A 15,128-nucleotide genomic window follows, 5' to 3' on the forward strand; every position below is an offset into this window, starting at 1 on the left:
ACACAAGAAAATGTGAATAGTAAGGCACCAGACCCTTCAAATCTGCCCTAACATTCAACATGATCCTGGATGATCTGCTCTAAGCTGCTGTGCCAGTTCCACACATTCCTTAGTTCTGCAATATTTGTAAAAGAATACCTACCTCCTTTTTAAATACCTCCAGTGATCTATCCTCAATTATCCTTCAGGGTAGAGCATTTCAAAGTTTCACTAAACTCTGCAATAAGAAATTCTCATGCATCTTAATTTTAAATAATCACTTCAGCTTGTTAGAAACATTGACATTCCATCCTATCAGCATTTAAGTTTGGTAAGATCAGCCCTCACTTGGTATGCTTGCCTTCAAAGGCCAGTATATTGAGTTTGGGTTGTGACGTTATGTTGCAGCTGTGCAAACCGCTGGTTAGATCACATTTCAACTACACATATAAATCTAGTCACCATACTACTGGAAGGGGTGGTAGCAGTAGAGAGGGTGCTAAAGAGATTCACCCAGATGTTGCCTAAAATACGGTGATAGGTGATTGAGTTCAAGATCATGAGGTAATGAGACAGCTCTATAAAACTCTGGTTAGACCACACTTAGAGTATTAAGTTCAGTTCAGTTCTTGATGCCTCAGTAGGGAGACTGTGGAAGCTCTAGAGTGCAGCGGACATTTTCCCAGATTAGAGAACATGTCTTTTGAGGCAAGGTCAAGCAACCTAGGGTTTTTATCTTTGGAGCAATGGAGGATAAAGGTGACTTGATAGAGCTGAATGGATTATGACAGTCATATATAGAGTGAACAGTCAGCAACTTTTTCCCCAGGGCAGCAATGACCACTATCAGAGGACGTTAGTTTAATAAGAGTGGAGGAAAGATTAGGAGAGATGTTGTTGGTAGATTTTTTTTTAAAATAGAGTAGTGGGGGCCTGGAATGCACTGCTTGGGGGTGGCTGAAGAGACCGATACAGAAGGGACATTTATAGTTAGTCACACGGATATTTTAAAAATGAGGAATTATCAGCTGTGTAGAAGGGTTCAATTAATTGGTCAGTGAGTAAGTTTTTGTAGGTCAGCACAACATAATGAACCAAAGGGTCCATACTGCACTGTACTGTTTTACATTCGATTTTGTTGTCAAAAGAATGTTAGAAGCCAACAGGTGGGCTTTTAGAGGTTCACAGAATTATAATGGGCATAGATAAAGTTAAATAGAATCATTCAAGATTTTTTTTCTTCCACACAGTGGCTACCTGGAACATGTTTTCAGATTGTGATTATAGAACATAGAAATCTACAGCACATTACAAGCCCTTTGGCCCACAATGTTGTGCCGACCTTGTAGCCTACTCTAGGAACTACCTAGAATTTCCCTAGCCCTTAGCCTTCTGTTTTGCTAAGCTCCATGTACCTATCCAAGAGGCTCGCAAAAGACCCTATAAATATCCAGCTCCACCATTGCCGCCAGCAGTACATTCCATGCAACCACTACTCCGTGTGAGAAACTTACCCCTGATGTCCTCTCAGTACCTATTTCCAAGCACCTCAAAACTATGCCCCCGTGTTAGCCATTAGAGCCCTGGGGAAAAGTCTCTGGCTATCCACAAAATCAATGCCCCTCATCATCTTATACACCTCTATCAGGTCACCTCTCATCCTCCATCACTCCAAGGAGAAAAGGCCAAATTCACTCAACCTGTTGTTATAAGACATGCTCCCCAATCCAAGCAACATCCTTACAGGTCTCCTCTGCACTCTCTCTATAGTATCCACATCCTTCCTGTAGTGAAGTGATCAGAACTGAAAACAGTACTCTCAGTGGGGTCTCACCAAGGTCTTGTATAGCTTTAACATTACCTCACGGCTCTTGAACTCAATCCCATGATTGATGAATGCCAACACACCATACCATTTCTTAACAACACTGTCGATCTGTGCAGCATCTTTGAGTGTCCAATGAACACAGACCCCAAGATCTCTCAGATCCACCACACTGCCAAGAGTCTTACCATTAATATTATATTCTGTCTTCAAATTGGACCTACCAAAATGAACCACTTCACACTTATCTAGGTTGAACTCCATTTGCCACTTCTCAGCCCAGTTCTGCATCCTATCGATGTCCCGCTGTAACCTCTGACAACCCTCCAAACTATCCACAACACCCCCAACCTGTATCATCAGCAAACTTACTCACCCACCCTTCTATTTCTTCATTCCGGCCATTTATAAAGATCAAAGAGGGGAGGCATTCCAGAACAGATCCCTGCAGAACACCACTGATCACTGACCTCCAGTAGAATACGAACCATCTACAACCACCCTTTGCCTTCAGTGGTCAAGCTAATTCTGGATCCACAAATCAAGGTCTCCTTGGATCCCAATGTTCCTTACTTACTGAAGCAGCCTTATCCAGTGCTTTACTGAAATCCATATACTGTACACTACATCCACTGTTCTATCTTCATCAATATGTTTTGTTATTTCCTCAAAGAATTTAATCAGGCTCGTAAGGCATGACCTGCCTTTGACAAAGCCATGCTGACTATCCCTAATCACATTAAGTCTCTCCAAATGCTCATAAATCCTGCCTGTCAGGATCTTCTCCAGGCAGATCAAAATTGGTGAGAGAAAGTGGTTCACCATACAGGGTGAAGTAGTGAGGAACACTGGTTTAAAAAAAGGTTTCACCCTGCAATTTAAATATACAGAATTTGGATCAAATATATTTGTCAACACTTTAAATATATAAAGCCATAGTAATGCTATATTTTAAAAAATTTACCCACACAAGTAAATAATGCCCAGTGAATTCATTTATAGTATTTTAATCTATTATGTTGCATACAATGAAAACTGTGCCAATGATTCATATAAAGAGCACTTTCACAGAAAGTCTGACAGTTTTGATACAAGTCTTTTGAATGAACAGTCATTTTATTACACAAATCCTGGTTATCAAATTGTTGCAGATCAGGAACCATGACAAGGAATAGAAAAAGTTGTAAACATCTTCATATCTTTCTGGTTTCCCACAAATATCCTCTGTAAAAACACTTTATGGCTATTTAGTGTAGACTGCAGCAAAAACCAGTTACTTTTGCTCACAGCACCATTACACAATGTGACATTTTAACTAGTAGCAAAAAAATTCAGTAAGTTTTCCTTTAATTAATGACAGCAATAACTGTACATTGCCCAGTAATGGCAGACTATTCCAGTGCAGTTGATTGCTAAATTAAAATTTGAGTTAAATCTCAAACCTTTTACGATTTGATCAATTTCAATGTACTGTTATGAAATATAATACTTTCATTTTCAGATGAAAAAGCCTAAAAAACAGCCAGTTCTTTGGTTGTCGTGCCCAGGACAGCTAACAATAATTCCTTGTCAGCTACTGTATTCAAAGGGTACAATGGATTGCAAGAACTCCCACCAAGCAACACATTTTATGTCAGAATATGTATGCTCCACAGACAAGGCATTGTAGTACAACCCAGAGTCAGAGTGGGAAGGTGGGTACAAAAGTCGGCCAGATAATGCAGAATGGACTGATATCAATGATTTGTCAAAAACAGGAATTGAAATGTAGTTTTAAAAGTACACAGAAATGTCATCTTCATTAATTCTCATTTAGGAAACCAGCTGGTGATTTGCACATTTTTCTGTTTTTAGTTCATGAAATATCCTTCAATTTAAAATGTTTTAGACAAATATTCAAGTTAACTCAATACATACACAGCCTTAAGCTACTGAGGAAAATAAAGTGGTTCCACATTCTTACAAGATTTAAATAAAGTTTCCCCTAAATTTTGTTAACTTTATTTCCAACTAACATGGAAAAGTCAGCCTGAAACCTGTCATTCCTGCCTGCATAATGGTTGTGTTTATAATAGCATCCTCTGATTTCCTGAGTGTAATTTCATTCATATTTACTGTGATTGCCACCAACTCAGAGAGCTATATAGTCTTCCTTCCCTGATTTGTCAGAGCTCAATAATCACTCTCTGGTGCAATTTGAGTAGAGGAAACTCATGATATCCTCCGCCTTTAACAGACGCATTTAATAAAACTATGAAGACAAGTGACTCAAAAGGCACATGAGTAACATAGCTGCTGTGGCTGGAATCCATAAACATGTTTTAATCCTTGCGTTTCATTTGTTACAGAACAAACTAAAGTCTATTGTCTTTCCTCAGCATTCAGAGCAAGACGTGTGGAGACTATACATTTGATGCATCCATCCGCCTGCCCAATGCTTTAAGATGACACAGGATTTTGAGTCTAATAATGTCCCCAGGATAACCTTGTTAAATAAGCAAAAACTTAGATAGTATACACATACTGCATATTGCAGAATAAAGTTAGTATGGTAGTGTTAGCATATAGTACATTATATTTAAATAGTCTTCTTCCCAGTCCCTTTCCTAACACAATTTGGAGTAATTTGTAGCAAACTTCATGTGTTTTGTTTATACAAAAGACTGCTCAACAAATTTTGATGCTCGATCACCCAACCTGGAAGCTTAATGTAATAAACATCAAGGCTAATCCAAGAATAATTTGACCATCTGAAGGTCACTGCATTAGTTAGGTGTGAAAGGCCACGAAAGAAAGGATCAGATTTTCAGAAGTTAAACATCATCATACTTCTGCAAGGCCTCCTCCAATTTTTGAGTCACCTTCTGGTAAAAAAGAATCTGCTGCTTAAGAAACTGCTGCATTTGTGTCTTGAAGTCTGATACACGAATAGTGTGAAAATGGTGAATTTCGGCTAACGTGGCGAAGGAAATAGTGTCACAACGTTCACGGACCCCATCTGCCTGATGTAGCTCCATCTTCCCTTCTTCCACATGTCGGTTACTCTCCTTTACTTTGGTAAGAGCACCTGTTGTAAACAGAAACCAGTCAGTGAAATGGGAAAATTTAAGCACCATTATGATTCTTAAAAACCTAAATATTAATGGATAGGTTTGAATTAAACAGCTGATCTTTAAAATTGATACAAGAAAAACAATGAAGAACACACTGAACTAACTATTCACTGAATATAATTAAACATAATAAAAATGCAAGTTTCCACAATTTTAAGAACGTTGCATTCAGTTCAGTGCAACTCAACTGGTTGTTCCTGGCAGAGTAACTCTAGAAAACCAGAGTAACAATAACAAACTGCTGTAAAAACCCAATAGGTGAATGTTTTATTCAGGTACAAATTGTTTAATGCAAAGTAGCATCATGCAACTTATTAACATTACAAAGTGTATCAAATTCTGATAGACTTATTCAACATATAAAATAGCTTCTTTTCACCTGCTTAACATTGCAATGCATAGGAGGTACAAAGGACCATGAAATGCTGCAATTAAAGTCCCACAGTATACTTATTCATACAACCTTTTAAGTAAACTAGGCACTTTTTGCTATAAAAAAGTACAATATTAAAGAATACAGTTGGCCCTCCTTATCCACGGTTCCACATGCGCAAATTCAACCAACCGTGAATCCAGAAAACACGGAAGTGCTCTTCCAGCTCTTGTTGTTCCAGCACTGTTTGTCTCACATCTCATTTGTTCGCTACTTTGTGTTCCTGTGGGGGGGGGGGGGGGGGATTACTCCTAAAAAGCAATTAGGTGGTCAAAGCAATTCCACAAAGGCAGAGAGAGAGAGAGAGAGCATAAAGTGCTCTCTCTCTCGCCAAGAAAGTAGAAATATTAGATCTTTTGAAAAGTGGCATGTCGCATTCCGAGACTTGCAAAGACTGAGAAAGCATTAAGTGTGTGGCTAGAGGACATGTCACAGAAGCATATCCCTATCGATGGCTAAATTATACATGAAAATGCTCTTAGTCTCGATGAGCACTACCGTGACGGGGTTGATGAGAGCGAATGAAAGTGTTTTTTTTACTCAGAGTGGTTGGTGTGTGGAATGCAATGCCTGAGTCAGTAGTGGAGGCAGATACACTAGTGAAATTTAAAAGTCTACTAGACAGGTATATGGAGGAATTTAAGGTGGGGGGTTATATGGGAGGCAGGGTTTAAGGGCCGGCACAACATAGTGGGCTGAAGGGCCTGTACAGTGCTGTACTATTTTATGTTCTAAAAGAGTTTAAGGCTAGTAAGGGATGGCTGGCTGGCTATGTAAAGCACTCAAGAACATAAAGATCACGGGAGAATTGGCATCGGCTAATGCCGAGGCCGCAGCAGCGTTCCCAGAGGAGCTGCAATTCTGAAGTCTCTTCGTTCAATGCTTGATCCTCAGCCCTCAACCTCCACATTTCCTGACTTTAGTATTATTGAGCCTCCTCCAAAGCATCCCTATTCCCTACACAAGACAGTGTAACTACTGAACAAGTATTACATGTTTTACGTCGTTTGATCATTGTTCGCGTCGCATCTCATTCGTTCGCTGCATCTGTTGTGAGCGAGAGAAACGTACAGTTTTTTTCTTCTTGTCAATATTCCCTAAATATTACAGTATAACAATTAATTACATAGAATTTACATTGTATTAGGTATTATAAGTAATCTAGAGATGGTTTAAAGTATACGGATTTGAGTAAGTTATATGCAAATACTACGCCATTTTATATAAGGGACTTGAGCATCCGCGTTTTTTGGTATCTGTGGGAAGTCCCGGAACCAACCACTCACGGATAAGGAGGGCTAACTGTATTTGCAAAACTGACTTCCATTAAGCAATCAAGTTGTTTTCGTTAACATCTATTCCTTAATGGAGCCCAACAGAGAGCGAATGACAAGATCAGGAAACATTGACTTGAGAATTCAAAAATCATAGCAAATCTTGTAAGAAATGGAAATTCAAGTTATGATATACAAGTGAAAGTAGTTTATTTCACAATTAGAATTAATTTTGCTCCCTTCTCTCAGGGTTATCCATAGGCAAACGTTGAATGCACGTTATTAAACCTTGCTTCCAAAAATAAACTTGAATTAAACGTGCGAATATTACTTGCAGGTGCTATGGGTAAAATTAAAATACACAATTTCTGTATGAATAGAAGTACATACAGAATGCCAGTTTATTTGAAAAGTTGGCTTGAGTTTTCCATTGATTTATCAATTTGGTGAATTCTCATGAATGAAGTTTTTTTTTGTTATTCTTTATGTATTGGTCACTGCTGGTGATGTTAGACCTTACTGAACATCCATAATTCTCCTTGAACTGAGGTGACGGCTGTGAGTCAATTACAATGGTGCATCAGGAATCACACATTACCCAGACTACACAAGGAATGAATTTGCTTCATTATTTCATGGTCAATATTTCTAAGAATAGTACTCTTTTTTAGTTCCAGGTTTATTTGATTACAGCAATTTTATGTTCCCCAGCTGCTGTTCAAGAATCCAAAAATGTGTTTGTGTTATGGTCCAGAATCCTAACTGCTAGCCCTATTTCTACTCTATCATAGTTGTCATGCCCTCATTACTTAAGTGATTCAAATTATTTGTACGGAAGGTTAAGCAAGAAGATGCTAAAATGCCTGCCACACATCTCCCCATTCTTAAGTATAACACCCTTTCCTTCAATTCACCAGATGCAAGTACAAATCATACATGTTCTCTATTCAAAAACTGTCTATCCACCCCCCACCCCCACCCATCACTGTTTGCTCGAAGCTGGAGTGCAGGCAAGGCAGATACTTAGAAGGTTTTAAATCTGTCATTTCAGCTTCATCCAACAATGGCCTCCTTTTCAGGCTAATGAAGCTCACACAGGAGACACAATTAGTGTTACTTGTTATTTTTCTAAGCAGTATATTTTAAAAATGTACACATGTGAAAGGAAGAATTATGACAGGGTAGTTAGAAGGTAATTTCTCTTGGTGAGGTAACCTAGAACTAGAATGCATAGCCACAGAATAAATAAAAATGTGCAAGATTGAAATTATATTTTTTGCAAATATTAAAAATCACCATTTTGCTTGCAGAGTGGACAGCTTTCAACAACCAATGCTGGAAGTAAGCTCACCTGGCCAAAAATATTTTTTTAAGCTTTTACCACAAAATCCTGCAATATGTATGGCACTTAGCAACAATAACAAATCAAAAGTATGACCTCAGCTTAAATTATGACTTTGGCAGTCTTAATTAATAGCAATGGTAGAAACCTATATATAGTGACCAGATTAAAAAACCAGGGATTAACATGCAGCATGGGTCATGTTAACAAGTACTATCAGCTGAGGTTACTTTTGGAAAATCCACCTTATGAAGAACTCATGAAAGCTGTGCAAGTTCTTAAAATAATAAAAACAAATTTCTGGTATCAAGAGCTTTCCAATGGCCTAATATAAAAAAAAGCTCAATTGTTTGACTACACAAACCAAGCATTTTTTTAGTAAAATAAAATCCAACCCAAAACTTGATAATAGTTAAGATAAACCTATAATACAAATTGTTTTTTGGTTTAAACTGTAACTGTGCTTAAAAGCTATACAAATGTTTTATCCAGCTCTTATTGTTATTACTAATATGATTAGCGTCTTCTAGGAACCTGAATAACCACACTCAGTGATTCAGAAACAGCTTCTCTCAGCCATCAGATTTTTGAATGGTCCAAGTATCTTTTTGTTTTACTATTTTTTTTGTAATTTATGATAACTGACATTGCACTATACTGTTGCAGCAAAACTAATTTGTCAGTGATAACAAATTTGTTTCTGATATTTGATCAAGGTAAAATCAATTTGATTTCTTTAATTGTTACTGTTGGTCTATTATATAAGTAAATAGAACTTGCCTTTTGTGCCCTCTTTATATTACTATCGTGGCAGGGTCATTGAGGGATCATACTAGAACGCAATTTGACTTTAACAAAACAAACTTGGCACTGCACAGATGCTCTCTTTGATGAGAGCACTACAATATAAACAACCCAAGCTTTCATCTTGTGAACATTGTGCATCCATTATAAGAAAAGTTGCCTTTAAGCAAAAATTACAGAATTAATTCTACATTTGAAGGCAAGCACCACAGGAAATAGGTCTTGACCTCCTTCTGCTTTGTGCCCACCATCATTGATAACTGTGGTATTAATCATGCAACCATAGCAAAAATATGATTTTGGGTGCTAGCTAACTGCACAAGTACAAGGTTAAATCAGTTAAAAATGTTAAAACAGCAGAAGCCATCTCTCTGGCACTACATTCCTCCTTAAAACACCTGGAGAATAAAGACACATATGTAAGGCTCTTCTTCATTGACTACAGCTCTGCCTTTAATACCATCATTCCAAATAAACCGATTCCTAACCCCTGGAACCTGGGTCTTAGCACTCAGATCTGCAGCTCGATCTTCAACTTCCTCACAGACAGGACCCAGGCTATAAAAATAGGGGACAAGCTCTCCTCTACAATCACTCTGAGCACCAGTGCCCCACAGGGCAGTGTATTCGGCCCCCTGCTGTACTCACTGTACACCCATGATAGTGAGCCAAGTTTTCATCGAACTCAATTTACAAGTTTGCTGATGACACCACAATTGTAGGCCATATCTTGGTAATGATGAGTCTAAGTACAGAGAGGAAATTAAGAACCTGGTGGCATGGTGCGAAGACAATAACCTATCCCTCAACGTCAGCAAGATGAATGAATTGGTTGTTGACTTCAGAAGGAGTAGCGGACTGCACGACCCCATCTACGTCGGTGGTGCACAGGTGGAACAGGTCAAAAGCTTTAAGTTCCTCGGGGTGAATATCACAAATGACCTGACTTGGTCTAACCAAGCAGAGTCCACTGCCAAGAAGGCCCACCAGCGCCTTTACTTCCTGAGAAAGCTGAAGAAATTTGGCCTGTTTCCTAAAACCCTCACTAATTTTTATAGATGCACTGTAGAAAGCATTCTTCTAGGGTGCATCACAACCTGGTATGGAAGTTGTCTTGTCGAAGACCGGAAGAAGCTGCAGAAGATCGTGAACACAGCCCAGCACATCACACAAACCAATCTAACATCCTTGGACTCACTTTACACCACCCGCTGTTGGAGCAGTGCTGCCCGGATAATCAAGGACAAAACCCACCCAGCTAACACACTTTTTGTCCCTCTTCCCTCTGGGAGAAGGTTCAGGAGCATGAAGATTCGTAAGGCCAGATATGGGAACAGCTTCTTTCCAACTGTGATAAGACTGCTGAACAGATCCTGACCCGGATCTGAGCCGTATCTTCCAAATATCCAGACCTGACATGTACTACCTTCCTTCCCCTTTTCTATTTTCTAATTATGACTTATAATTTAAATTTTTATTATATTTACTTTGATTTGTACTTCAGGGAGTGCGAAATGCAGAATCAAATATCGCTGTGATGATTGTACGCTCTAGTATCAATTGTTTGTTGACAATAAAGTATTAAGTATTAAAGTATTAAATCAGATCCATGAGCAAAATATAGGATGTTGCAAAATCTGAAAGAAAAACTGAAGCCTCATCAAGTCAAACAGCACTTGAGAGGAGAAAAACAGAACTGAAATCTCCAGTGAATAACTTTAGGTCAGAACTGTTTATTGGTCATTGTCTGGATTCACATCCTAATAAACCTGCTGCCCTGATATATAGAATATAATAATTTCTCTATGGATTTTAAAACTACAATGCTTCTTAGCAACTTTGGTTAACTAATCCAGCAACAGGTCCTCAGCGAGGCTAGAAGTACACCTGTTTTTAAATGTATTTTTATGGCATAAGTAAAAGATATCCCAAACATGGCAAATCTTCAATTTCTTCCCCTTTGCCATACAATTCCTAAATGGACATTGAACCCATAAACACAGCCTCACTTCTTAAATATATTATTTTTGCACCATTTTAATCTATTCAAAATATATATTTTATACACATACTTACTGCAATTGATTTACTTATTTTTTTTTATATATCATGCATTACATTGTACTGTTAAGTTAACAAATTTCACAAAACATGCCTGTGATAATAAACCTGATTCTAATCGAGAATACTTAATATGCACAAATCCTGGTCAAAAAAAGTTGATAAAAAATACGTAGCGTATTCTACACTTTCCTTGCCTTTTTAACATTTAAGCCCAATCGACACAGTTCTTAATTAAGATTGGAGAGCAAGAGCAATTGGGTCTAATTTTAGGACTGCACCAATGGTGGATATTTCAGACAGCCCAACCAAAATACTCTCAAACCAGTTCCTAAATTAGAGAAAATCTGTGGTTGTTGAAATCAAAGTAATACACAAAATGTGGGAGGATGAAGGGTCTCAGCCCCGAACATCGACTGCTTACTCTTTTCCATAGATGCTATACCTGGCCTGCTGAGTTCTTCCATTCTGTATTTATTTCTAAATTAAATGCAGCATACAAGTTTACATCAATGCCAAAAGCAAATAATACAGATGCTGGAAATCTGAAAGAGAAACAGAAGACATGAGAACTACTCAGCAGGTCAGCAGCATTTGTGTGGGAGAGGAACAAAGTAAACTGCTTCCAAATCCAGACAACAAACATTAAAGCCAACCACAATTAAAGACAAAATACAGCAGAAATCAGACACGTTTGCTCTGTACCTCAAGCTCACTAAAGATTTTTCCACCGCTTTCTTTTAGTTTTCTTTTTTTTAATCCAGTTAAGAGTTTGTCTTGAACTTTAAATGCTGGATTACAATGGTACGATATAGTATAACGTTCAATTGCACAACTGATGTTACAGGTATGACCTCTTCCAGTTATGAAGATAGACAACTGTCAGTTTCTGTAATGTATTTGGTTGCTTTTCCCTACTTAATCTCTCCTACCATATTTTTTATTACAATTAAAACCTCACTTCTGCCATACTAGTTTGCCTGCACATTTTCATGTCCTCAAGTACTTGCAGAGTCAGTATCTACTGCTCTTGCAGTGAGGGTGTACAAAGCAAGATATGGAGTTAAGCAGCTTCCCAAAAATCACCCAAGCCGGAAGACTACTTCAGGGTTTTCAATAAGCAAGCTTGCAAAACTGCAGAAAGTACATGTTATATTCAATATAAAATCATTGCACACCTGAATATACTAATACGATCTGCTAGTCTCATGATCAGTGTTACATATACAACATTCCATAATTACGCCATGTAGGCCAGAGTGAACTTCTTCATCTCTGTTAAACCATAATTATGCTACAACAAATTGATTTGTTTTTCGCAACAAATTCTACAGTAGAGATCTCTAGTGGAATTTTGTGGGATACATTTAAAGCATATATTCGTTGTCAGATTATTTCATACTCTGCTGGAGTTAGGAAATGAACTAATTCTAAAATATTAACATTAGTTGATAAAATCAAAGCAATTGATAAAATTTATTCAATGACTCCAAGTAAAGAACTTTATAAAGAAAGAGTGGAACTTCAAATGGAACATAGTTTATTATTATCCTCTTTGATTGAAAGTCAGTTAATTAAATCAAAAACTCAATTCTATATGCATGGAGATAAGTCTGGTAAATTATTGGCTAACCAATTGAAAATTGTTTCAGATAAACAACAGATTACTAGAATTCGTAAACAAGATGGTACTCTGACGATCGATCACAAAGAGATAAATAGAGCCTTTCAAGATTTTTATAACTCCTTATATCAATCAGAATTCACTAAGGACTTTTCTATAATAAACGAATTTTTAAGGAAATTGAATATTCCAAAAATAACTGTTGAGGATAATGTAATTTTAGATACACCTATTACGGAATCTGAAATACAAAAGGCTATTTCTTTAATGAATTCTGGTAAAGCTTCTGGTCCAGATGGTTTTCCTGTAGAATTTTTAAAATCTTTTTCTTCTATACTTTCTCCTTGGCTTTGTAAAATTTTTGAAAATGTATTAATTGTAGGTAAACTACCACAATCTTTTTATGAAGCTTCTATTTCTTTAATTCTTAAAAAAGATAAAGACCCTACTGAATGTGCATCCTATCGACCTATATCCTTATTAAATACGGATTTTAAGATTTTCAGTAAAATTTTGGCTATTAGATTAGAAAATATATTACCTCAAATTATTTCTGAAGATCAGAGAGGATTTATTAAAAATCGCTATTTATCTTTTAACATTAGAAAATTAATTAATATTATTTATACTTCTTCATCTAAAATACCAGAATGTGTTATATCTTTAGATGCTGAAAAAGCATTTGACAGAGTTGAATGGCCATATTTATTTACTACAATGCAACAATTTAATTTTAGTTCAAAATTTATATCATGGATTAAATTAATATACCATAAACCTTTAGCTTCAGTTTTTACCAATAATCAAAGATCCCCTTTTTTTTCCAGTTATTTCGTGGTACGAGGCAAGGTTGCCCTTTAAGTCCTTTACTATTTGACATTGCTTTAGAACCGTTGGCTATAGCTATTCAGGAATCACCTAATATTCTGGGTATTACCCGTGGGGAGAGGACGTATAAAGTATCATTGTATGCTGATGATTTGTTATTATATATATCTGACCCTGAAAAATCTATCCCTGCTATTTCGTCTTTGCTTGCTCAATTTAGTAATTTTTCTGGTTATAAATTGAATTTTAACAAGAGTGAACTATTTCCATTAAATATGCAAGTTCCAATTTATAAAGATTTACCATATAAAATTGTTACAGATTATTTTATTTACCTAGGTATTAAAATTACTAAAAAACATAAAGATCTATTTAAGGTTAACTTTTTACCTTTAATTGATCAAATTAAGCAACTTGCTATAAGGTGGTCTCCACTATCTTTGTCATTGGTTGGTAGAGTTAATGCTATTAAGATGATGATACTACCTAAATTCTTATATTTATTTCAAGCATTACCAATTTTTATTCCTAAAGCTTTTTTTGATACTATTGACTCTAAAATATCTTCTTATTTGTGGCAGAACAAAAACCCTAGATTGGGTAAAAAATATTTACAGAAGCCTAAGAAGGAGGGCGGCTTGGCTTTACCAAACTTAAGATTTTACTATTGGGTAGTCAATATACGGTATTTAATATTCTGGACACAAGAATGGACTATAGCTACTTGCCCACAATGGGTAAATTTGGAATGTAAATCTGTGCAAGATTTTTCATTGATTTCAATCTTAGGATCTTCACTTCCTTTTTCTTTATTCAAATTGAATAAACAGATAACTAATCCTATAGTCAGATATACATTATGAATTTGGTCTCAATTTCGTAAATTTTTTGGTTTGAATAAATTTATTTTATCATGCCCTATAATATCCAATTATTTTTTTCGGCCTTCATCTATGGATCAAGCTTTTCTTTTATGGAAAACAAAAGGTATAACATGTTTTCGTGGTCTGTTTCTGGATGATAACATTATGTCCTCTGAACAGCTATCTAATAAATATAATTTACCTAAAACCCATTTTTTTAGATATTTGCAAGTTAGAAATTTTTTGTATAATGAGTTAGTCTTTTTCGAAAGAATGTCCATTGGACATTACAGATAGAATTTTAGCTCTTAATCCTTATCAAAAGGGTTTAGTAGCCATCATTTATAAGATGATCATGAATTTACAGTTAGATGTATCAGAAAAAATTAAGAAGGAATGGCAAGAAGAGTTGCATTGTCTTATATCTACTGAGCAATGGGAAAAAATTTTATTATTGGTAAATTCGTCCTCTATCTGTGCTAAACATGCCCTAATACAATTTAAGGTTGTACATAGAGCTCATATGTCTAAGGATAAACTGGCTCGATTTTACTCTCATCTTAACTCAACCTGTGATAGATGTCATTCTGATGTTGCTTCATTGACTCAGATGTTCTGGTCTTGTCCTTGTTTACAAAATTATTGGAAAGATATCTTCAGTATTATTTCAAAAGTCTTAAAAATTAATTTTCAACCACATCCTCTTACTGCAATTTTCGGTTTACCGAAAATGACGGATAATAATCGTTTATCTGCTTCATCTCAACGAATGATTGCATTTGTTACATTAATGGCTAGAAGATCTATATTATTGAATTGGAAAGAAATTAATCCTCCAACTGTATTTCAGTGGTTTTCTCAAACTATTTCTTGTTTGAGTTTAGAAAAGATTAGAAGTGTGGTTTTTGAACCTTCAGTTAAATTTGAAGAAACTTGGAGACCTTTTATTCAACATTTTCACATGAGTTGAATTGTCTTTTCC

The 15,128-nt window shown here is 36.3% G+C and overlaps 1 protein-coding gene across 1 annotated transcript in view; it reads right to left on the minus strand.

Moving 5' to 3' along the window:
* Positions 1-2,796: 2,796 nt before the first annotated feature.
* snx18a (sorting nexin 18a) overlaps positions 2,797-15,128 on the minus strand; it is a 36,980-nt gene continuing 24,648 nt past the window's right edge. The window contains exon 2 of the mRNA XM_059989425.1: positions 2,797-4,871. Within this exon, the coding sequence (XP_059845408.1) occupies positions 4,618-4,871 (254 nt within the window). The 3' untranslated portion in view covers positions 2,797-4,617. The remainder of the gene's footprint in view (positions 4,872-15,128) is intronic.

Source organism: Hypanus sabinus, chromosome 14, assembly GCF_030144855.1.
Source record: "Hypanus sabinus isolate sHypSab1 chromosome 14, sHypSab1.hap1, whole genome shotgun sequence".
NCBI classification, from domain to species: Eukaryota; Metazoa; Chordata; class Chondrichthyes; order Myliobatiformes; family Dasyatidae; genus Hypanus; species Hypanus sabinus.